This window comes from Natrix helvetica (genome assembly GCF_964273705.1).
Source record: "Natrix helvetica genome assembly, chromosome: 1".
Classification (NCBI taxonomy): domain Eukaryota; kingdom Metazoa; phylum Chordata; class Lepidosauria; order Squamata; family Natricidae; genus Natrix; species Natrix helvetica.
Window position 1 is genome coordinate 164,072,794 of NC_138548.1, and position 26,142 is coordinate 164,098,935.

A 26,142-nucleotide genomic window follows, 5' to 3' on the forward strand; every position below is an offset into this window, starting at 1 on the left:
CTAGATTTTTACCACTTCTCCACTCATTGGATTTATAGCTCATGCCAGTTTCTCCCTGCTTAGGAGTCACCCATTTTTTTCCTAGCAATAAGATGTGAATTCTATTGAATGCAGTGCCACTTCCTTTTGAGTAAACATATTTGAAACTGAGAGCAAGAGTCAAATCACACAGTGCATTCAGCATATGAATGCTGCTCTCTTAAATGTTTTCATTTTACCCAGATGAAGACCCCAGCATGCAATGAGTGGAAGCTTAATCCCTTTCCATATGTGACTATTTCCCTCTATTTAAAAAAAAAAAGCTGTGCCCAGAAATGCTGCAGCTGAATAAGAAAATACAAAAAAATATATATTTGCCTTGCACTTCAGCCCACATTTACTTGCTTCGTTCTCAATAAATTCTAGTTAAATGAACATATGAAAAAAAATCTTGCTAATTATAAATTTATTTTTGAAGTGACATGCATTGTGTCCAATCTAACCATTTCTTAATTTTAATTTCAAATATTTCCTTAGCAGAAAATCTTTGCTCTTACAGTAAAATGATGGCATATTAAACATCCAAGGAAAACCACTTCTACAATTATTGTTTATCCTTTTTGTATAAAGATTGAAAAGATTGCTTCTCTGTAATAATTTGCTGAATTTAATGAATTTGAGGAAGCATTATTTGATCTTTACAAACAGCATTAACTAGGCCATTTTATAGGTAGAAAAAACTATTATGGGCCCAAAACGGGACAATTACAGTACATGACATTTTAAAATAATTTGTTTGCGATTCTACACAAGATAAAATGATTAAATAATCAAACAAATATAAATGCTCTTCTGTAACTGCAGATTTTTTTTCTTTTTTTTTTATGTCTCCCTCCCCTCCCCCTCCCCCCACCCACCCCCCGTTTCCCCACCCTAACCCTCCCTAACCCAACCCCTGACTTCCCAGATAGAGACAGAAGCACAGTGTAACTGCAGATTTTTAAAGAATGAACTAAAGTTCACTTATTTTTGAAAAAATAGCGAGTATCTTGAAACGTGTTTCATTTACTTCAGTCACCTGAGTTTCATGTGTTGTTTAAAGAATTAGTTTACTTTAGTGGTCATCAACCCATCACAGCTCTTAACTCATAATGATCGCACGATTATTCTATATGTTAATAGACAATCATAATTTAGCAAATTAAATCAATTATTCTTATGACCAAATTTTATGTATATTTACTTGAGAATCTGTCTCTCTGTATATAAGGAGTACTTTAATGGAAGCTGGTATAGAATATCCCAGATTTTTGCATGGGGTTGTGTTTACTAGCTTTCATTAATTTAAAAGGGAACATTTAAGAAAGCAAGAGGCAGCCAAAAACAATGCTTCTGAGCTACTCGTATTGATCAGTTCTTTAATTCCAGATGTAAAGCTTTACCATGGTTAGCACTAAGATCCTCATCCACTGAGGTATCTATAAAACACTCTAACATAAAATCTTTCAGTTATTGAAAGTTCCACTTCCATAAAATCATAGTGACAAGAGGAATATTTTTATGTCTGAGAATGTTGTTTTCTGTTGCATAAAAATCCATGTCTAGACTTATGAAAGAAGACTATCAAATAACCCTTTTTTTAAAAAATCACCAAATGACAATTAGTTATAAATGCTAGCTTAATCTAAGTAATCTAATAATCTAATCTAATAATCAAATAGTCCAAAGGTATTGAAAGCATAGCTGTTCATACCGATAATGACTTAGCCTAGTTCTCAAATATAGTATCTCTTAATTTTAATAGACCATTGGTAGGAGGGATTCCACTATTCCCAAATGTCTGTTAAATATGAAAGCACCACTGTGATAATTTATCATTTTGCTTAATTATACCAATGCACGTATTACATAAATTGCTATGAATGCGGCAAAATTAAAAACAAATGTAACTGCCTCACCCAAATTATTTCTGATGCAGCAGAATTATTCTTTATTTGGGGAAAATGTTTGGATGCAAATTTGGATCCAAAGTCTGCTGTGGGAGTCCATTAAATAGAGGCTTGGCTGCATGAGAATAAGTGCCCTCTGCTGTTCTGCATAATGATTTGCTTTTTATTTATTTTGCACATGTGCTAATGCAAATGACAAGTGTAGTTCATGATAGATTTTTAAAGGAAACTTGTAACCTGTTCCATAGGCCGTAAGTATTGCCTGCTGTATCTTTTAACATCTTCTTGAAAGCCAGGCCTACTGTTGTCTATTCTTAACTGGCTTACTTTATAATTTCTATCATAAGCAGATCTAATCTGACATAACAGATAATAGGAGAATGTCCACGCAAGAATCATGAGATTAAAATGTGTGTGAATTCAGTCACTTGTCAGTAAATGAGGAAAGAATCTCAAATGAGAAGTACGGATGACATACAGATGACTTGCCTTACACTGATGACCAGCTGTGGCTAAAACAGTGGATGCGGCTTCCCAATCCCTACCTTTGCTGTTCCATCTTACTGGGGGATTTGTCCATTGTCAAATCTTTCTGCCTTGACAAATTTTATTTTTTCACTATGCGATACTACGGACATCAGTGGAACCTGCATAACCTAATTGTACAGAACCGTAGCCTTAATTTGAAATTATTGTTTTTGTGGCTTGCATCTGGGAAAGAAACCTATGCCGCCAATGTTTTTGGGATGCTGTCTTCAGAGCTGCTTGTGTGATCAAGAGTTATAGAGGCAATTTACTGTTCTTTCCCCTCCTTTTTCAAAAGTCTATTCCCTTTTTAATTTGGGTTTTGCAAGTTACGCTGAACTGCCCCTGAAATACACCGAAGGTGTACCCAATTAATTAAACTTCCATCCGAGAGTCCCTGCCTGTAAAAGTGTTTCTTTTTACATTTCTGCATCTGTTTAGGTGTTTCTTAACGGCTACCATGGTGATACATCCGAAACGCTGCTAGTGGGGAATGTGGATAAAGCCGGTCAAAAGTTAGTGGAGATTGCCAGGAAATGCAGAGATGAAGGAATTGCAGTTTGCAGACCTGGGGCTCCTTTCTCTGTAATTGGAAACACAATCAGGTAAGTCTTATGCTGAGGAGTAATGGGAAAGCTGCCCAAATAGGACAAAGGCTATTGGTGGCTTGGTTTAAAGCTGATGGCACGTTTTATGATTCAGAACCATCATTTCAGTCTGATATCACCACATGAACTCCGTTGTTCTCCCAACGGGGTTAGAAAAGATTTTAAATGGTAGATTATGCAAGACCAGGTGAGGGAAACTGTCTGTAAAAATTAAAAAAAAGTACAAAATATTTCTAAAACTGCACTCGCCCTTTACCCAATATAATCACTAGCTGTTTGGACTGCATTAATACAATATGGCTGTATTGAGATTTATATAAGTTCATCTGTTTCTTGCATGATTACAAATAGTGCCAAGTAAGGTGTTGAAGGCCTTGAAAATTTCTCCTTTATGACAAAAACGCATGAGTGTAAAAAGAAAAGATGACTCCGGGTTGGGGTGGGGTGTTCTCTTCTGACCTTGGTAAAACCTGATAATGATATATTGGCCTATCACGTTCAACTTGATTAAAATATATTAACAAGGTTTTTCATAATTTCTGCACGGGTCACTTTTTGTAAGGGTCCATCTTGTTTTTTGCCCGTGTTTACTAACGCTATTAGGAGAGACATATGTATCTTAAGGCTATAAATCATGCATTGCTCAGCATCCTGAGAATATGCTATTTTTATGCTTCCTCCCCTCCCCCAAATGCTTTACAAAAAATAAGAAAAGAGAGCAGCAAAATATCCATTTGATGTATTTATAGCTTTAAAAATATTGTAACAGAGTCTGAATCAAACTTTAGTAAAACCACTTTGGGTTATATCCGAGAAGCTTTTATTGAAGACTTTGTATAAAATTGTGTTTTTGACAGTTTTAAATTATAGGCTAACTAGCCTGGGGAAAAAGGATAGTGTCTTTTCTGTTCTTTCATAGGAAATGTTGAATCAGACCCCTACTGGGAAAAGAAATTTAATGCATATCTCACTATCTTACTGTCCATGAATATAATAGAAGCGAATTCAAAATGTAGTTTTATTTTTGCAAATGGGATGAGTCGATGGATGCACCTCCCGTATTTTTGAACACCTAGAGTTCAACAAATTTACTGGTGGTGCGCTTGCATTTTAACAAAATTTATGCTCGAGTCGAAGGGGGCAGAGAAGACAGGATTCTTATTCAGGCGTTCTCTCGAGCACACGGCATTCATGGCAGTGTCTAAAGGGCATGTCAGCCTTTGATTCTCTCTGAGAGGTAATTATCCTTTTCCTGTCACAGAACAACAAATGATAGCTAACTACAGAGGCACATTTGCAGTAGTCACATTCATCAACTGCAGGGGGAAAAAAAATTCAATTTAATTGTGCAACACAGCTGCACACAGGCTTTTTGAGCAGTTGTGTTGTTCTCCCTGTCTTGCCATTCCTTCCTACCAGATCTATTTTTTAAACTTTTTTCCCCTCCTTGCTTTTTCCCCCCTCTCCCTTCCCCCTCCTCTTTTTTTTTTTTTTTGTCTCTTCTTCCATTTTTACTCTCTGTACTTTCTTGTTAAAGTAATTTTCCTTTGTGGCTCTCATTCTTTTTCCCCCCCATTGAAGGCTATGAATGTAGAAAATTATCACAATTACTCATATAATTGAGCCTCTTTGTAGCAAGTGCAACTCCAGTAGCCTTTCTCCATCATGAAAATGGTTTCATTATAGGGTTTTTCATATTCTCTGACACCATCTACCCAAAGGAACAGGCGTGCAGATGAGATGTGCTAGGAATAGGGTAGATCAGGAAGGTCACAGTGGGAATAATTAGCTCTGCTATGGAAAGAGCATCTAGGCCTTTTACTGCTACATAAATGTACTGTCCGTGGCTTTTAGGCACAAAAAAACTTACTAACAAATGGAGCTCCCGCCTACTACTTTGAAAAAAAGATTTGTATCAACACTACAATTTTCCATCATTAAGACTAATAACACAGAGCCTCGTATACATCAAGGGGAATAAAAAGAAAAATCTCACATTCAAGTGGCGACTGGGTGCTGACCTTTGTTCCCCTTTTTTGTGTACGACTTAACTCTTTACAAAAAAGAGCCACACGCCACACCAACAGGCAGGTGAACTCCAGCCAGTGCTGGCGAAGTGCTGCGTTCAACTTGAAAAATTGGAGAAAGCTCCTTGTTGGATAATGTGTTTCATTAGATTCACTCCATTAATTCTGGCTACATTAAAAGTGAGACAGAAGGATCACAACTAAAAGTAGCTTTAATCTTTTCCTTCCTTCCTTCCTTCCTTCCTTCCTTCCTTCCTTCCTTCCTTCCTTCCTTCCTTCCTTCTTTCCTCTCCCCCATTTTTTCTTTACAGTGTTGACGCAGAGGTCAGTATTTTCGCAGCACGAAAATATGTATGCAAAGCTCTGTTGAAAAGCAAATTAAAGGAGATTGATCCATAGTCACAATTGCAGACAGAATAACAAATCACAATCAACTGGCTCACCCCCACCCCCTTTCCTCCTTTGATATTTCCTTTTGAATGTATATATGCTACTTTTATTTAAATCTTCATGCACCTAAAGATTTTTCTGGCCTAAGCTGTCATATATCTCTGAGCACTGATATTTTTAAACTCCCGTAAACAAAACTACAAAGTGGTGGGGAAAATGTGTAAAAATTCCCTTATGTTTGTGGTGATACTTATTAAGCTATAACTGTACGTCTTCTATCTGCCCTGTGTTCAGAACATTTGTAGATTATTTTTAAAGACACCATAGTGCATACTACATATTAATATTAATATATAGGATCGATGTGAATATGGTCTGAATTCCAGAATGTCCTGTCATTTTATGATTTGATCTTAAAGGCTTGTGGCTTAATATGGGCTAGATTCAATCAAACAAATGAAAATACTTATGAAATTTGTATTGCACGTCAGCCAGTTCTTAGGTGAAAAATCGCTTTTGTTCAAATCCCTTACATTGCTTACCAAAATTCAAATGGAAAGTATTGTGATCATAACTACTTAGGAGTGTTCTTTACACATACCATATCCTTTTTAATGTGATTATTACAACCACGTACCAATTACAGTTTTTAAAATAGAGAATCTGGGTCTCTGAAAATGACTTAGAGCACCAAACAAATATAAGCATAGTTAAATCAAGGCAGTTTAAACTCTGTTGTTAACATTATTGAGATAAGAGTATCAATAAATGGTTTCTAAATGTTTTAAATTATAAATACAATGTTTTGATACTACCTTAGAACAATACAAAGGCAGGGTTTTTTTTTTTTTAAAAAGAAATCTGTTTCTATCAGATTATGCACATTTAAACAATAAGTGGCTCAGGCAAAATAAGTCATTTTAATGTCATCAGTGATAGATTTTCTTTGACAGCTACTGTAAATTACAATTACACTCCTCTTTTGAAAGTAAGCATTGCAATAAATTATCTTTTATTTCAATCCATCAAGACTGCCTTTCAGAAATGGAACACCTCAAATAAAAGTTCAACGGCAGTGTAAGAAAAATATAGTAATTTGTGTTAGTTTGAAACCAAAAATGTACCTTTCTTTACAAAGAAAGTCCACAATTGTGGGTTTTCAAAAATATGGTTAATTATACCTCATCGTTCATTGTCATTAGAGGGAATCCCAGAAATTGTACACTCCATTAGTCTAGGAATGTTACAGAAGGAATACCTTAAAACTCCCCCAACAGACAGTTGGGTAAGCCAGTACAATGCCAATGGCCCAATTAACGTAAACAATCCTTTGTTTAAATATCTTTAAAAATTAGATTACATCTGCATTGCTATATGTGCTGTTGATCTGTAGAGCTAAACCAAGGCAACTACTGAGACTATGTAGTCCTGGGGGCCTTCAAATGCTGAGGTAGGTCTTCATGTATTGATCTTCTGTTTGTACATTGGGGCATTCCTGTCCTGCCCATCCCCCTTCTGAATGGTCCCAGAACCCTTCAAGGAATCCTTTGAGGCTACCGTATATGGACAAATTTTATTTCTGATGCCACTAGTAGAAATTAGCCTTTGATTCCATCATATAAATGATAACCATGCTTTGGTCTCCTGGAGTGGCCGTCATTTCCCCCCCTCTTGATACTAAATCACTTATAAGGATTGTTTTAAATCTGATAGTTACTGTCATCAGATTTTTCCCCCTAAAGTAATGTGCTGTTAGCTGAAACAAGCAAATATTTTGTTCCTCTGAGAAATATATACAAAATATAAAGGGGAAAAAAATCTGTAAACTCATCTTTCAGACCAGAATGTGGATAAAAAGGGGAGCTTGATTCCAGCCATGGGAAATAGACGTCTTATGTGTAGAAATATTAGTTCAGTAATATATTTGCATGGGTAAATTGAAGCTACTTTTTCTTGCACCGTAATAATATGGTGCAAGAAAATATATAGTTCTAATTTAGAATCAGTTCACACAGGAAGAGGATACTGGTTCACATGGGAACACCTGAGTAGCATCAGGGAATCAGATTTTTACATTGTGGATTCATTGATGTAGTTGGTTTCATGAACATAATCATATTTTTAATACATTGTAATCACATACGTTCAATTCAAGTATTGTTAACATGAGTTTTTTTCATTAAAAATATACCCATTTATTTACTTTTATTAAAAAATATTTGTAGACCGTCCATTATCCAGGGAATCTTGTGACAGGCTGAAATTTGGCATGTGACAGATAATGCACTGTTTAAGCTAGAACAAAGGTTGCAAGATAATTGTACTGCGGATTTGCAATTCTTCTGTGTTTTCATGCAAGCCTCTAATTGTTTCTTTACCTGCACTGACAGTCTAATGCTAACAAAGCTTTGGCTTGACCTGTTATTTTTGTATGTGGAAGGCTATTAAAATCTTTCAGGAAAGCAAATGCACTGTGAAGTTGTGTGAGATAGTACTGTTGTATGAGGAAGTTCCAAGGTATGCCTTGCAAAATTGCTTCTTTGAAGTCATCATTTTTTTTAAAAAAATGAAATGGCTCAAATCAATGTTCTAAACGCTGGGCTCATTCCATATGTCCTGGTTGCCATGACATTAAGACATGACATGTTTGCAAAGGTCCTCACTATGGTGCCTCCATCTTCTTGCCAACCCACTGAAGTCAGTCCATGGCACTTGATTTGAAATTGGTGCTTTCTCTGCTGTTTCAGTGGAAGAACTCTCTAATACAGGTAGAGGAGGTCAGCGGCCAGCTGGAGGCCATTTGGCTTGTAGTCTGACTTCAGCCTGGCTGAAGGGCTCATAGCCATTTTTGGTGGAGTCTGGTATGGGACTACTAAACTCATCTAAGACCAACAGGTCTACCAGGAGCTCAATATTCCCATCAGTAAGCAAAAAGGAGAAAGGCAGGTCTTTGACCAGCAACATTTTCCTTTGGTGGGCAAGTGAGGTGAGGGGCAAGTGGATAGGAGTGAACACAGCATCCTAATCATATTCTGGCTAAGATCTGGAAGTAAGTCGTGCTGAACTAAGGAGAGCTCAATCCTGTTTGTATATTTATATTAAATGAACCTTACGGTGGGATTTATGGAACTCAAAAGATTTACTGGAGTCAGAGAAAAATAAAGAAAAAGACACATGTTCCTAAAATACTCTTTTCTTTCCCCTTCAAATAAACACAAATGGGATGCTCCATTGGTTGCATTCCTTGAAAATTGACTTCTCTGTCCAGGTATATCAATTTGGAAGTAAGTCCCACATCTTTCTAAAGCAGGTGAGCAAAGAGGCAGCCAGAATAATTATCTGGAGAGGGTAGTGTACAATTTTCCAAATAGGAAGCCTGGTTTCAATTGGGAGGAAGGTGTTGTGATAGCCATCTCTGCCCTGTACTATGTTCAGGGGACTGACTCATTCATTTTCCCATTGGTATTACTAGGTGGGAGGGGGAAAGATGACAGTTTCCACCAATCACTGACCTGAAACTACTCCATGTTACAGTGCATATATTAGTAGCCTCTTCCCATTTATATCAACCCGCCTCATTATATCTGACAGAGGAGGCATGCTGCGGACATTATCTGCCAGAGACTTACATTTGGTTGGTCCTAGGTGGCAACCTTTCTCTGCTGTGGCTCCCACATTATGGAACATTCTCCATAATGTTCCATAATGAAACTAGGTTCGGCTCCATCTCTTGCTCAGAAGTCCCTCAAGACCTGGTTATGTCATCAGTCTTGGAGCCTCTGGGGAATTGGAGATATATCTCAGTGGCTCCATTATTGAAGTGTATATATTCATTCTCTCTGGTGGCATTTGTATATTTGCAATTTTAATTAGCCTACATTTTTTAATATTGACTTTTTATATTTTTTAAATGCTTATTTTTACGTATATATTGTTTTTCATTTGATTGTTGTATGCTGCCCAGCGTCATTTCTCATGCGATGGGATGCTAAATAAATTTGATGAATGAATGAACGAATGAACAAACATTTGACTGACCCTGATCAGAGTCTGATTTGGGTTTTCCAAGAATGCAAGCCACCTCTGTCCTTCTGTAACTAACTTTTTCAGAAAAAGCTGCTTTGCATTTCAACTACAAAAAATAACAGAGGTAACTGGGAACTTCTTAACCTTCAGATAGACTTTAATTCACTTCAAGCCCAACATCTCTTTCCCCAAAGCTAAGTAATTGTCACTCCCCTATTGTGCTTTTCTATTTCTGTGAGTTCTGCTGAAACACAGACTCATGGGGTGGGAAGGGATCTTGGAGGTCTTTCAGTTCAGCCTCCAATGGTTGAAAACCAAGAGAGTCCTCCATTTTCTGTAGACATAACCTCCCTTGCTTGCCATTGGAGCCATCGATGCTATGGTAGCATTTGGAAAAAGAAAGGGAAAGAAACCCCAAACTTTTTCTCTGAGGTTTTTTATAAAGAATATTCACACTACCAGGTTGTTGTTGCTTTTTTCTTAGATCTTAAGTGAGGTGGGAAATGCCTCCATAGTGTCCTGTTTCTACACAAGCATAGAGCCCCTGGGCATCTTCCCCTTTAACTTAGGGCAACTTGCACTGGGCTGAGGCTCTAAACAAGGGAAGTAGGTCAGCATCTAATCTATAGAGGTGCTTCCTACTCCATGCAGGTGTCATAAGCAAGATCTCCTTTTGCAGCGTGACAAGATCTTATGTGTTCTGAGTTGCTTAGAAGGTAGCAATAAGACCTGGGTTTTGATGCCACGTTTACTAAATATCAGTTTGCTACTATTGCAAACAATAGACAATTCTTGCAGCATACTGAGCCATGACGTCTTCCCCGCCCTCCCTTTATTTTGGGTTAGTCTGTTCCACGATCATATCCATTGTGGTTGCAAGCCCAACTTATCATGACCTCATCCAAAAAACGAACCTAAATATTACTTTGAAAGTAGCTGAAGAAGGATCGAACAGCCTGAAGTATACCGATTTTGATATTGGTCATTAATGAATAGTAACCTTTCCACAGACCTTTCTTTATTTTTATATTAGGTTTTGCCACTGTAAAGACAAAACCTGAGGTGGGAGGGGCAGCAAAAAAATATTGATTAAACTACCAGAGTAGAATAAGCAAATATCCTAAGGAAAACCCTAATCATGTGCAATGTAAGGAAATTATTATTATGGCTGCATAGCCACATAATAATTTCTATGTATTATTTATTGACTTATTATTATTATTATTATTATTATTATTATTATTATTATTATTATTATTATTATTATTATTATTATTATTATTATTTAAACTTGCATGCTAATTGACTCTCTAGGCAACTCAAAACCATAAATGAAATTATAATAAGTCAGTGCTTAATAAGTGTTGAAAACAAATAAATGCAATGCTGCTCCTGTACAATTTTTGTCTACATGCATCACATTTTTTATTCTGTGTTGATAATGTTAAACAGCCTTTGTCTTCAACACTGTTGTCATGCCAATAAAATGTAGCAACGGAAGGCTAGATATCTTGGTCAGCTTGATCCAGTTCAGTTGAAATGTTTGTTGCTTTACACCTTGTTGACCCAACTAAGAAAATAGAAAAGATTTGTTTAAATCCGAGTGTTCTAAATTCACTGATTTGGCATAAGCGTGAATAAAGTGCTGGAACTGAATTGGTGCGAACCACCATAATAGAAAACTTCACTATCGTCTTTCAAGCTGATAAAGATGATGATCCTAGTTCCAGTTGCTGGCGTTTTGGGCCGCGTAACATTTTTGTAAAATAGTAAGCCAAATAAGAGGAATTTGTCCTCTTCAATCAGGTGTAATTTGCGGTACAGTAAAACAGCATGAGACTTCGCTTAGGCAGATACCCATCTATTGTTAGAATAGATGCTCAATAAGACACATCGTGCAGAAGTACACTACACTGCCGCTCTGATTATTTATACATTAGCCCCCGCTTGCTGCCACAAAAAAGAAGAAGGGAGCCTGGCTTGCAATAGACTTTATCTCCCATCCGGATGGTGTTCTGGAAGGCCTTAAAGTTTGGCTGTTCTCCTGGGCCCTGAGGTAGAATGGGTAGAAGCCCTGGTTAGCTGGGCTTGACATCATGCTGCCTATGTTTAGGGACTTCTCTTGAATTCTCTTGCCTTCATTTCCTTTACTGTATTTTTTTTAACCTGGTTGTGTTTTTATCTTGTCTTTTTTTGTATTGGGAGCCACCCAGAGTCATTTTTAAATCAGGCAGCGCCGAAATCAAATCAAGTGAATAAATACTGCTCTTCGCGTTCATTTTCCTCCCTCCTGCCTCAACCTGTTCAACTCTCAATATTTTGGACTGCAAGTCCCATTGCTGTCAATGCAACACTATCGTGAAAAGTGGGAGAAACTGATATCATAAAAGGAAGGTCCTTTAACGCTGAATGTGTGGTACTGATTGCCTAAGAATCTTGTTCCTATTGCCCTGGAATCAAAGGCTTCTCTGACATTTTTGTTTTAGCAGAAAATACTGAGAACAAGGAAAGGAACATTGTAACCAAATATCTGCAAAATGACAGCCACAAATCAAATGATGTTAAAGAAATGGACATTTTTTTAAATGTATGGAAGGTTTCTTGATATTTTCATTATTCATAAGCCCAGTTTCCTCTCTCAGTCGCACACAGGCACATACATCATTACCTTAGCTAAGAATTGATCACCATCACAATGTAGCCTCCATAAAGTAGGTCTCCTCTGATGGCGGTGTAGCTTTTTGTGCTCCCAATATGCACAGGGATTTGTTTTTTGGGTATTAGCCTGTGCAAAGCATTCAGAGAGAGGCATCACAAAAAGGTTTGAGTGTGAGCAAAGGCTCAGGGTGGTGGCTTCTGGGTCATTCCCAGGAAGGAAGACAGCTGTGTGTCCTGGGTCAGTTGCCTGCGAAGATGGGTTGGGGGAGCCCACAAAAACCACAGCTGAGTTTTGTGGAGGTGGCAGTTGCCCCAGTGCTTCAAGAAGGGAGCAATTTACTCTCAATAAATGGTTTTTGAAAGTGCCCCCTTGAATCATTTGCAGAGAGAAACATAGCAGGAAGTCAACAAAAGTCAGTCCAGGGGACTTTTTTTTCAGTGAAACAAAGATAGGGAGGCTTCAGTTTTATAGCCAACAAATGCTGTGCACACGTGTTGTCTGTCACTGGTTTATTTATTCAAATTCTATATCTGCCCATCTCAAGCAATTAACTGTGTGACAAACAATCATAAAACAATCACAAATGACTACAAAATAATAGAAAATTAACTTCAGGTATTCCTTGACTTACAACCATTTGTTTAGTGACCATTTGATGTTACAACGGAACTGAAAAAAGTGACATGACTGTTTTTCGCACAACCATGGTTACATGGTCAACATTTGAATGCTTGGCATGTATTTTTTGATGGTTGCAGTGTCCCAGGGTCATGTGATCATCTTTTGTGACCTTCTGACAAGGAAAGTTGATGAGGGAGCCAGATTCACTCAACAACTGTGTTACTAACAACAACTGCAGTGATTCCCGAAGAAAAATTTAAAATAGGGCAAAACTCACTTAACAACTGTCTTGCTTAGCAACAGAAATTTTGAGCTCAATTATGTTTGTAGTCGCAGATATCAATACAGCAAGGAAATGGGGTCCTTCACACGTACAGGGCTCCAAGCTCAGGCACAAATCCAGGTCTTTAAGACCTTTTGAAAGGCCATTCTCAACCCTTAAGAGAGAATGTTTCAGAACGCAAGGGCTACGTTAGAGAAGGCACATTTTCTGTTCCTTTTCGGTCAACTTTCCATGTTAGGAATGCTTCATTAATATTATTCCAAATTAAAGTATCATGTTTTTCTTCAATACATTTAAAGGTTCTGTGCTTAATTTGACAAATTATTCATATTTCTACAATTGGCTTTCACGTCTTTGGTAAGACATGAGCTAGAGGATTTTAGTCAAATAATTGTTGGAGAAATTTAAATTGATTATTTACTTTTTTCCCCCTGCAAAATTCAAGTCTTACTCAAAAATTGAGGATCTAAGAACTCTGTTTCTTTGACTTCTAGATTTAATCTCTCTACAACAGCCTTGCCACTTCATTCTGCTCTATAATTTACATAACGTTTGGGATATTATTTTGCCTCCTTTCTCTTTGGGTCTTCTTTCACCTATTATTTCCTCAGCTTCCTAATTTTCAGTTCCTTTCCTATATTTTCGGACTATCTAAATCTACAGATAGAGTTCTCTCTCATACCACTCATGTCTTCTCCTTCCCAGGTTCTTGCTCCAGGTTCCATATCTCCTACTTTCTTGGATCTCTTCCTGCTTTTTGGATGGTCGTGCAAACTATTCCTTTCCATAAGAGATTTATTCTAGTCAGAGAATTATCCTTTATTTCTTTTAATGTAATAAAATTGTACATATTGACAGCTCTGGTTTGATGAGCTTAGTTGTAAAAGCTATTCCATTCATCACAATCATTGAATTAATACAGAAATACAATATAAAGCAGATTTATATATATCAAACTATATTGGGTCAGATCTTTAGACCCAATATAGGAGGTTAAATTGCTCTTGGTGAAGTGTGCTTACTTTTCGCCTCAAGTCAATCTTGCACAATAGCACATCCAATGGCGACACTAAATGACTACAGGATTCCCACTGATCTAAAATGGGCACTAGATTTCAGACATGTATTAGAAACTGCATCCAAATGAATGGAATTGCTTTGAGTGTAGTGGTGGTTGTAATATATAAAAACCACATAAATCATTCATACTGAAGTTTACATATCCCTTGTTATATCTGTCAACTAGGAATGTGCAAATTATGCAAGGTGTTATTTGAACTAGTTTAGTGGCAACTAATTAGAAGGGATGATTTAGTCAAAGCTTTGAATGGAGGCTTTGCATAGCCATAACATCATCTCTCTCTCAGACACTGATTTATTGCAGAGATGGGAGAACTTCAGGTCTCCGGATCTCTGTGTTTTAATTTCAACTCCAAAACTAATGGCAGCTTACCCTGTTTCCCCAAAAATAAGACCTTCCCGGATAATAAGTCCAATCAGGCTTTTGAGCACATGTGCCAAAATAAGCCCTCCCCCCAAAATAAGCCCCCCCTGAAAATATTGCAACACAGCAGCAGCCCTGAGGTGACCACTCTTGATGCCTCCGACACCTCAAAAATAATAAGACCTCCCCCAAAATTAAGCCAAGCGCTTATTTCGGGGGTCAAAAGAAAATAAGACCCTGTCTTATTTTTGGGGTAGTATAAAGCTAGGCAGTTAGGATTAAACAATTTGGAAATCAAAACTTATTTGAGTATCCTAAGAATTTAAAAAATTTTTTTTTAAAAAAAAGCACTTTAATGTTGCAAGGTAATAGGCATGAATAAATCCAAATAAGAAATTAATCTAATTATTTTGGCATCAGCAAACTTGGAGAAAAGTATAGAAATGTAAAAAGGCAGTTGCTCCATTGTTGAAGAAACAGACGTATTATTTTCTCTTTAGCGTGTTCATTTTTATGCGTAAGTGTGGACACTTAACTTTCTGGCTTCTTTTCGTTCTCGTTTTTCTTGGGGACTCCAATTAAACCTTTCAAATCCTATCAAGACTGATTTTCTACCCCGTCTTTTAACTTCCATGTTCCTATTTCTTTGTGTCATTACTTAACTCCCTATGACTATTTAGGTGATCCATAAAGACATTTCAGCTATCATGCATTTGAGATCTATACTCTGCTGTGCACCAGAATCACGCAAAATACTGTAATAGCTAAAGATTTTTGTTGGTGTGTTGGTAGGCAAGCAGTAGCTAATCTATAGAACCTGTTCAGAAAAATCCATTCAAGGTGTTATCTGTGAACATAATGAAAAGCTATTGACCTACTTCTCCACTTTGCAGTAGTTGGGAGTCCTCTGTATCCTGGTAGCACTTGATTGTGGCCATGCGCTCGTGAGCATTGGGGCAAAGGGCACGGCCTCATGTGATGTGTAAAATAAATGGGAGAAAAGAAACCAATTCCTCGCCTTTACAGACACACAGGTTGGCGTCTTTGAAACAAAACCAACAAGAATATTGGGGTGGGTGGGTGTTGTTGTTAATATAAGTTCTCAACAATACCTCCAAATTGTAATTTTGTAGAGCTGACAATATCCCATGCCAAATGAATTCCATTAACGGACATAATTCTACATATAGACTACATACACTACAGACTGCTGGTTTTGGTGTACGTCATTTCTTCGTAAAAAAGGAAAAGCACTGGACTCAACTCATGAGTGCCAGTGGTCACAGCCATCTCTATCACGTTCCTGGGGCAGTGTACAGTATGTACAAATAGGGTATTATTTAATGAAAGACCGGGAGTAATAAGACCATTTCTTCAACTGTCTTTCTTTTTACATGACAGACTTTCAGTTGCTATGGCATTATTAAGGGATATTTGCCTTGAACATTCTATAAAATACTCTATACAACACGGTTGCAGCCTCCAAATGTGAGGAAATTGGGAATGTGGGATGTGAAAGTATAAAGGTAAAGGTTCCCCTCGCACATATGTGCTAGTCGTTCCCAACTCTAGGGGGCGGTGCTCATCTCCATTGCAAAGCCAAAGATCCAGCGCTGTCTGAAGACGTCTCTGTGGTCATATGGCCAGCACGACCGTTATGCGGCGCTAGGGATTCGAACCACCTAACTGCCGACCTTTCTGAACAACAAGGTCAGCGTCTTAGCCACTGAGCCACCACATCCCTTGTGAAAGTATATGTAGCACCAATTTTTCCCACAATGCATCTAAAAAGGAGCTAAAATGAGGCCACCAAGCAATAACAAATGTGTTACTGTATATGCATTCATACGCAATCCCAGAGAACTGTAAAAGGTCCTCTCTGTTTTTCTTTTTAAACAAAGAGAAATCCAAAGAGGATTAAACCCAGTTAGCAGCATTAGGAGCCACCATATGCTGAGTGAATTGGAAAATATAAAGACAATGGGAATTGTGGAATCCAGGGGCTCCATGGTTCAATCCTGAGCTATGTATGTCCTCTTATATTGGAACAATAGGCATTGAATTAGCTTGAACCCTTAACAGTTTATTAACCCAGAGGAAGACACATCCTGTTAGTGATGATGAAGTGGTACTGCAATGGTAGGCAGCAGAGTGCCATCCAGTTGTTTTCAACTATTCCTCCTACTGTTCTTTGCTATTAATCAGGCTAGCTGAATTTGATCAACATTTGGAGTTCCTTACCCCAATGTGCTGCAACATTTGTTTGCATTCTAATCTCAGGTTGCTAAACTGGTGTTTTCACTTCCACACATAATTGGCAATCTTTGCCCTAATTCCTATTATGTTTTCGGCATAATATCTTGGACAAAAAGTTCACCCTTATTTAACTAATGTAAAAGATCATTCTAGTACCCCATGCCTAATTCTTATGTAATGTTCATTATATTTAAAGCTGTTGGGGGGGGAGGGGAGGTGATGGCTCAGCAGTTAAAGAGCTTGTCTACCAGAAAGGTGACAGCTTGGGTTCAAGACCTAAGCATCACACAGCGGGGTGAGCTCCCTTTACTTGTCCCAACTCCTGTCAAACTAGCAGTTTGAAAGCATGCAAATGCAAGTAGAAAATAGGTACCACTTTGGTGGGAAGGTAGCAGCATTTTATGCACCTTAGCAATAATCATGGACAATGGACAACACTGGCTCCTTCAGCTAAGAAACATGAGATGAACACCACCACCTATAGCTGTGATGGTGAACCTATGGCACCTGTGCCCAAAGTGGTGCCTGGCATGCACGGTGTCACCTGTTCCTCTTCTGGGTTTCTGACACACATGTGCTAGTGCCAATCAGCTGGCAGTGCCGGAGACCGGAAGAGTTGGTCTTCCATTTTCCGGCATGAGCATGCGCGCCAGCCAACTAATCGGCGCATGTGTGCCAGTAACCAGAAGTCTTGCTGGCATGCAGAAACCAGAAGTTCATTTTCTGGCCTGCACATGTCCCCTGGGCAGCTCCTCTTACCGGTCATAGCCCAGATGAGCACGTGCACAAAGTGCTGCCTTTTTGGCACTCTGTGCTGCCTTTTTGCCACTCGGTGCCGAAAAGGTTTGCCCTCACTGACGTAGAGTCAGACAGGATTGAACCGGAAAAAACTTTACCTTTACTTTATATTTAAAACCACAAGCACAGATCCCTAACCTTTGCAAACGTATGCTAATGTGGGTAAGTGCTGCTTTTAAAAATATTTTATTTTAAAACTCCATAGGCAGGGTTGGACACAATACTTTGCCAGGCCTTAGCTTCCAATGTAATCCAGTGGAGACAGCAACATAGTTTTTATTTAAGTGCATGAAACAGCGTTTGAGAAAAGAAGTTGCCTGTCATCTCTATTGTACTTCCTACCTGTGCTCTGAGAATGCCTTTAAAGGAAAATGGCAATCTTCGGGTTTCTGAGTTTCTTTTGAATGAAAAGCAACAGTTGCCCAGCTCTTCTGATTCTGCAAATTCTGGAGATAGGGCCAACTCCACTCAACAAAAGGGAAGTGTGGCTGTGGTTCTGTTTGAGACCATAGATAAGCCTATCGATTTGGGGGTTTTCTTGTTGGGCCTTTCTCATTTTTGCAAATAGATTGCTTGCTTCATTAAATATATGAACTTTGTAAAGAAATCAGAATTAAACAGGTGGATGTATTCTGAAAACTATTTCTTCAAATGTGCATTTTTCTTTCCTGTAACGCAATGTATCTTGCCTATTTTGATTATTTTTATTCATTTGTATCCCACCTTTATTATTTTGACCAATATGTCAAAGCAGTGAACACATCCAATACACCTTCCTCCTTCTGTTTTCCACACAACAACAATCCTGTGTGGTGGGTTGGGCTGAGAGAGAGTGGCTGGCCAAGGTGACCCAAATGGCTTTCATGGCTAAGGCACGTCTAGAACTCGGTCTCCGGCTTTCTAGCCCACTGCCTGAACCACTTGACCAAACCGACTTTAATATATGTGTTTTGTGTAATCTTTTCCCTAATATACCGTGTTTCCCTGAAAATAAGACAGGGTCTTATTTTCTTTTGACCCCCGAAATAATCACTTGGCCTTATTTTCGGGGAGGTCTTATTATTTTTGAGGTGCAGGAGGCGGCGAGCGTGGTCACCTCATGGCTACTGCTGGGTTGCAATATTTTTGGAGAGGTCTTATTTTCAGGGGAGGGATTATTTTAGTGCATGCGCTCAAAAGCCCAATTGGGTTTATTATCCGGGGAGGTCTTATTTTCGGGTAAACAGGGTATTTTTAATTATTGAGGTGTATTGTAAATTCAAAGGACTGCACATTTTGAACTATGGCAAAAAATTTGGTTCAAATAATGCTTTGAAACTGTGAAAGTAGGTAAGTTCATAGTCAAATGCAAACTAAAATTCTCTCCTCTCTCTATTTAAGGCAGGATTATAGAAAGCAACAAATAAGAATTGAAAGCACTACGGCTGCAAAATCTTCCTTTTATAAATGCTTGTATGCCTAAACTACATAAATTTGGATACTGATTCTCAGCTTATGAGTACTACTGATGTAATGCTTGGTGGATTTGAAGTAATTCTAATTTGGTAATCCTCTGTCAGTTCCTGGACAAATGTAATTGTTTTTTAAAGTTCCTGATTTTTAGAGCCAGGATAACCCTCAAAAAGACAGGATTCTCTTTGCAAAGCTCTTAGCACAAGTTAATACCTTCCTAGGTCTTAATGGAGATCCCCATTAATAACATTCTCCATCTTCATTTCCCTTTTTATTATGGAGACTGAACAGCAGAGTATTCTGCTATTTCAGAAATGAAATGAAGTCTTGAGTTTTAGGAATATACGAGAATGTGCTTTTCTGTCAGAAAGTGGTAGCGTCAGGATCCTCAGCTGTGTTCTTTTGTGAAAAAGTGGTAATGATATATTTAATGAAATGCATTCTACTGAATTTGGAAATGGTTTGTATTAAACATGTCTGTGTTTTTTTTAAAGCAACATTGCCCATCAAAATGGTTTTCAAGTCTGCCCTTACATTGGTGGTCATGGGATAGGAACGAACCTACACAGTAATCCTGAAGTTTGGCAACATGGTAAGAGGGTCCCCTCCTTAATTTTTCCATGGTTCTTTGCATACCTTACATTATATTTGCATCCAACTGCCAAAGGGTTGTGCTCCTGCCAGTACATAAACTTTTTTGTCACTTTTCTTAGAAATAATTTTCCCTTTGCTTACTCAATGGAAGTTAATGGACTGTAAGGGAAAATTCAAATGAACAAATCAGAAACATGATCAAACAGAAGCAGTATCCAGAATTGTGGGAGACATTTTTCTTTCCACACTTAATTCAAAATGCTTAATATTGGCAATAAGCCTCTAGGGCCAGGGTGTCAAACTCGCGGCCCTCAAGTCAGATGCGTCACACACTGGCCGCGCCCACCCTCGGTTACGACAACATGATGCTGTGCGTTTGACACCCCTGCTCTGGGGGCCTTCCGGTTTCCCATAAACCAAGGCTTGTTTGAGAAATACAAAGAAGGTTTTGTAGTTCCCACTCACCATGATAAATCATAGTTTGTTGAACCAGTCATAGGGATCAGGTTTTTGACAGACACTAACCTCATGACAGGATTTCCACTGTAATTGCAATGCTTATAACTAAGGTGTGTACATTGCCTTAAGCCAAACTAAATTGCATATGACTTCGTGCAGCCTTTTGCAAACTAGGGCCTTCCGAGTGTGTTGGAATTGCCCATCTCCAGGAGACAGGTTGGGAAAAGATAGCTTTCTACAATACAGGGCCCCAATTGGTATCTACAGCAATTGACTTAAGGCCATTAACTTTAGACGTTAATGGAAGAAAGAGGCTACACTATGGCTCTCCTTTGAGACATGACTTCTGTGCAAAGAGCAGGATGGGGAAGCAGAATCAGAAATGCTGGTTTCCATTTGATACTGAATGCCACACATTTCTTTTGTCATCTGTCTTCAGATTTGTGCAGATTACTTTTCCACATAAAAATGTATTGCTTAAAAGACAGCTCTTGGCGATAATCCCTCAGCACCCCACACTTTTCCTACATTGGGAATTGGAACAGAAGCAGCATTTGGGGCTAAATCTAAAATGACTAACTAAAAACTGCAGGGGAGTGGGTAGAGGGAGAATATTAGCATCTTTTCACTTCTACTTGGAAGTAACTTTGTGTTATTTATTTTCAAGTAACGATACTGAGGAATCCAGGTGTGAAGATAATAGGTGGACTCTGTGCAAAATAAGCATTCACCTAGATCTTCGTTAATTTCCTTGACTTCCCAACCATGTAGGGTGATTTTGATTTAAAAATCTGAATGAATTTCTTTCCTCTGATATTTTTTTCATTCCGACTAGATGAACGCTTAGGTTATTCCACTGTTCCCCCAAAGTAGTTTCAGAATCAAGTGCAAGCCTCAAATTGGCCAGTCCTGTCTCCTGAATTCAGAATACTCTATAGGACGGATGAGCAGCTTTTGCAGGGCAAAGATGGGCTTAGCTAGGGGATGGTCCTGTTTGAGAGAAGCACAATTTCTAGCAAAAGACCATGTTTTTATTTGCCTAGGTAATTTTAAAAGTTTCTCTTTTATTTTGTAGCAAACGAAAACAATGTATTAATGGAGAAGGGAATGGCATTCACAATAGGTTAGTTATGGTTTGTATTGAAATGGTTGTAACATCTTGGCGCAATCTTACTGTTCAAGTGGATTTTTTTTCTCCGGAGTCATTAGATGCTATTGTTTTAATAGAACAATACCCAAGCACCTCTGTTTGAATGTTGAATGTCTTAGTATACTATAATGTCTTATAGTTATTCTAAACTCATTGGACGTAATTTCTGTTTGCATTTTCTTGACACTATCTACATTTGTTAGTTTTGATTTTTTTAAAAAAAATATCACTGACTTCTGATTTTAATATATATATTTTATTTATTAAATTGGTATGCTGCCCACCTCTCTATCCAGAGGTGAGATGGCTTCATTACCTGAGATAGTGTTCATTTGTCCCGAGCAGAACAGCTGCCCCCTGACTATCCTGTGCAGTAGAGGTTGGAGACTTCAGGAAGAGCTGGCTCAGGGAGGCATCGGACAAGGGGGGAATTGGAGAGCTGACAATGCCTCAGTCCATCCTAAGGATAGATTTAGATGGTGTCATGACAGCCCAGTGGGTTTTGGGAGGAAGGGAAGCTGAGCTCACAGTAAGAGGTCAGTTTGAAGGCTGATTCCCCCCAAATATCAGATTAACCACCCAACTCTCTGGGAACAATTATGCCCCTTTATTGGAGCCCAGGAGCTGCCCTTCTGTCATTTTGGCTGAGTAGCCAGTCAGCAGCCCTCACCTGGGAGATTGAACACGCTAAATACCAATCATCAAGAGCTTATCAGGGGGTGGAAAGAGAGAGGAAAAAATGTATTCCTCACTCACGGCGTGCCTAAATGGTACAGCAATTAAGGGGAAATAAGAAAATTGTTGTTTTGCTGATTTAATGAACATTTTAAAACCTGCTTTTAAAAAAATCAAATATTTCCATCCTGCCTGCTCTTTGGAGGAAAGTGGCTGGGGGCTCTGGTTGTTATGATCCACGAGGATCTTAATTAAAGCTTGATTAAAATGCCCTTCTTCCACCTTTCGAAACAGGGACACGCATCCAGGTTCTAGCTTGACGGTTGCTTTGCTTTCCTCCACCGATAGCAACTGCTTTTGTGATTGGGAATTTTTGAGCGATGGCTCAAGTAAAATTCAACATGGTTTACTCTGGACAAACTGGCCCTTGGGGGGGTTAGGAAGGACAAGCTTGCAAATAACTATAATACTTATTTAATTCTCTGTTTGTCGTATCAGAGCCTGTAATAATGGAAGGATTGACTGAATGTTATCTCCTGGATGATGATTGGACTCTGATAAGCGCAGACCTCAGAAGGTAGTACCTTTCCTGTTGTCATTTCAATTCTCAGTTTAATTGATAATTCCCTAATTGGACATTTTGCTGTTGGTTCTCGTGCATTTTCAAAATAGAATTCCAGGACCACCTTGTCCCACTAACTAGCTGCTTCTCTTTCAGATCAGCCGTGTTTGAGCACACCATCGTCATTACAGACAAAGGAGCGGAAATCCTGACCCTCCTGGCTGAGGAAACTTAAGAGCCACCAGCTGGCAGAAGAACATTTTTCCTGTGGTGCTCCCGGGAGAAGCTGGCAAGAAGGAGCTGTATCAACCCATTTATTTATTTAGGGGAGCTGCTTTCTTGCAGGATCCTCAAAGGACACTGATGTAAAGTGGATAATCTATATATATATATAAACACCCACCTCCTTTCCTTAAAAAAAAAACTGTGTTTCTCTGCCCTCTCTTGTTTTGGTTTCTTATGCTTTGTTTCAAGGCTGTTCCTAGTCTCTGTAGCAGTGCCCACATGTTTACATAGCCAAATGGGTTTTTTCCCCAAAGACATGAAAACAACAGCAAAGCAAAGGGGCAACTTCATTTCTTGTGGCTTTGCAGCCCCTTACATTTTTAGCATCAGAACCTTCAGACCAAACAACTCTCCTTTACCAAACAGGAAAAATGTGGTTTTTACTGTATTACTATGACTCTGAGTTACTCCAGGGGGGTGACCTTATTCCTTGAGGAAGAGAGGACCTTGGCCTAAACTGGTGCCCCTTTTCCCAGGACTCCAGCCTGAACCTCCCATCTTTACTGAAGAGGGATTGTTTGATCTGTGCCCCAAATCCCAAAGTGAAGCAAGGAAAGGAGAAGTCTGGAGGCCTGGCCATTGAAGACTTCCTTGGTGTGGTGTGGGAGAGTCAGTACTGACTACCCAGAAGAAGGACTGCCTCTGACTTTTCCCCCATTCTCCCTTCTGCCTGCGTGGAGGTCGTGGCTTCTGCTAGTTGCGCTCTAAACGCACACCCTGGCCCATCTTCAGTACCAGGAGGGAGCAGAAGTCTCTTGCTGCCCCGGGTGTTAAGGGCCTTAAGACTTCAGTCTTCGGCTTGGGGGGGGGGGAAGCGGGAGTGGGTCGGCGGAAGCTTGAAGCAGGATCAGCTGAGCTAAAGACGAGCCAAGAAGGAAAGTTACGGAGAGGAGGGGAGGCAACAGAAATGCTCCTTTGCTGGAAAGGCGCCTGGCCCGGAGGGGCGGGGGTACGGTTGCCGATGCAAACGAGCTTGGATGGGGCAAATAAGCTGGGAAGGGAAAAGGAGGATCCCCTGACTGGGCTCGGCGCCTGTCACCCGAAATTCACTTTTCGGCTGGTAACAATTACGCCAAAGCCCGGAGCTCACAGCCCCCCTCCCCGCACGCAACCAAAAGTTGCGGTAGTCCGGCTTCATTCACATCGAGCCCAAGCTACGTTTGCCAAGTTTCCCTCTGTGAAGCCGACTCTTTAACCTGGTCCTGGGGCTACTACAGGAGTCCCCATCAAAGCGAATCATGCACTGACGGACAACCCCAAAATTGGCTTCGTTTAGAAAATAACATTAAACCGGCAGGGCTGAGCTTTGAAACCAGATTTTGACAAACTCGTTAACGAGTTTTTGCCCCCCTTTCGGCGCCCTCCAAAAGGTGGGGTAGCGGGAGGGCCGTCACCAAAATAATAATTGACTTAGTTTTGTTTGAAGTTTTTATTTAAAAAATTATCTGATCGTTCTCCGGTAATAAATTATTTTCGGGTGCTGGTCGTTGTGAATGAAAAGAAAGGTCTCCGGGACAGAAGTCAAAATTTTGATGAGGACTTTAGGAATATGTAACCTGGCGATAAGCCATGGTTGAGTAAATAAAATTGTCTGGATTCACACAAGTCTCTAAGTCACACATCCTGGTTTACGGATGGCTGAGATTCCACGATTACTTCGTAAACAACGAGGCCTCCTTGCAGATAAATGATTTGAGGATCGCCGCTCCAAGATTACAAGTAGTGGGATTTTTTTTTTCTTTCGTTTGAAGGAACCGTAAGGACGGTTTTCCAGACTGGCGCTCCTCCAGAGCAGCTAGACTACAACCTCCATTCTCCTGGACCAATGTGCGGCTGTGTATAATGGAAGGTCTTAAGCACCAGGGTGGAATATCCACCTTTTGGGATGGATTCTCACAATAGCTCGATTAGATCTTTTGACATTAAACATCTCCCGCATCACATGAACTGCCGGTAGTTATAAAACTGGATGCGGACTGGAGCTTACCCAGGCTAGGCAAACTCAATTCGTTTGGTTAGTTTCGTGCGAACTCAGACAAGGGATTAATTCAGCAACCAAATTAAGCGAGTGCTGTTGGATGCTTCGGCAAATTTGATTCCCTCACTTCCCGGACAACTCAAGAGTGGGAGGGGAGAGTCAGACGCCCCCGCGCTTTAAGCAACAGAGAATCATAGAATAGAATAGGAACAGAATAGGAATATAGAATAGAATAATAGAATATAGAATAGAATAATAGAATATAGAATAGAATAATAGAATATAGAATAGAATAATAGAATACAATATAGAATAGAATATAGAATAGATTAGAATAATAGAATAGTAGAATAGAATAAAAAATCGAATAGAATAGAATAATAGAATGGAATAGAATGGAATGGAATAGATGGAAGGGACCCTGGGTGTCTTCTAGTCCAGCCCCTGTGGGAACGGAAGGTCAGTAACCGGTATGTCAACCCAGTCAATTGAGCAAAGAGAGGCTAAACTCGTTTACCTCAAAGGACTTGGGTGATGAAGATAAACCTTAATTCATTGCATCTGGCTTCACATTCTGTGGGCCCTTTTGAGTTCAGAGCACCAATGGGCTCTTCAAGAGGCGAAACTCCAGGTCGCTTTTCTTTCTATATTTCCCAGGTCGCTTTTCTTTCTATTAAAGGGCATATACCAAGGACACCAGCTCCCACTACCTATAATCCACGTGGCACTGCAATCCACTAGCTCCCAACTATAATAAATAAATGAGGTTTCAAGGTGGCACAAGGCTCTTTGATTGCATCAGCTTCCTTGGAGATTCCTCTGGAAACCTCCCTCACCCTCACTCGTGGTTGGAGTTACACAGAACATTAAACCATCGTGCCAAACCTTGCATTTGGGATTAACCTATGTTTACAAACTATGTTTTATGATTTCACTAGTATCTGAAACCAGCCATTGTGGGTTTACGCAATAAAATATTGATGAAACCAAATCAAGGCTTAGCAGGCTGTGTCAATATTAACTTGGCGTTAGATGAGAAAAAAACCTTGTTTGTATAAAATAGAACTACATCTGGCCTTCCACACTGGGTTGGAGTTATAAGACAGGCTTTTGAGTAGTTGCCCAAGACTTTCTTCTAAGCAGGTAACACTTTTTGAAGTGTCTTGAGCAAGTTGGGTGTGAGGTGGTAAACAACACTGTGCTTCCTACTTATTTCAGTGGAAGAACTAAGGTTTGATATAAAAGTCGCAAGCCTTTATGTATTTCCATGAGAGTGAGTGCTACGGAATCCAAAGAGATTGACTACTGAGTAGCTATGCCTAGGCTTAAGGGTACATCTTCTGCATTGGGACAGCATCTCTCACTCTCACTCTCACTCTCTCTGTTTAATTGCAGCCTTCCCAGAGGGTTACTCCCCCCCCT

General features: G+C 39.3%; 1 protein-coding gene across 4 annotated transcripts in view; it reads left to right on the forward strand.

Annotated features, from left to right (window-relative positions):
• METAP1D (methionyl aminopeptidase type 1D, mitochondrial) overlaps positions 1–23,265 on the forward strand; it is a 93,607-nt gene extending 70,342 nt beyond the window's left edge. The window contains exons 6-10 of one of the 4 annotated variants that reach the window (XM_081932224.1): positions 2,895–3,058; positions 19,512–19,609; positions 21,146–21,193; positions 22,394–22,472; positions 22,614–22,912. In XM_081932224.1, the coding sequence (XP_081788350.1) occupies positions 2,895–3,058; positions 19,512–19,609; positions 21,146–21,193; positions 22,394–22,472; positions 22,614–22,692 (468 nt within the window). In that variant the 3' untranslated portion in view covers positions 22,693–22,912. Of the gene's footprint in view, positions 1–2,894; positions 3,059–6,833; positions 6,947–19,511; positions 19,610–21,145; positions 21,194–22,393; positions 22,473–22,613 lie in introns of those variants that run through there. The other 3 variants (XM_081932223.1, XM_081932225.1, XM_081932226.1) reach the window with 3 other exon arrangements.
• Positions 23,266–26,142: the final 2,877 nt, after the last annotated feature.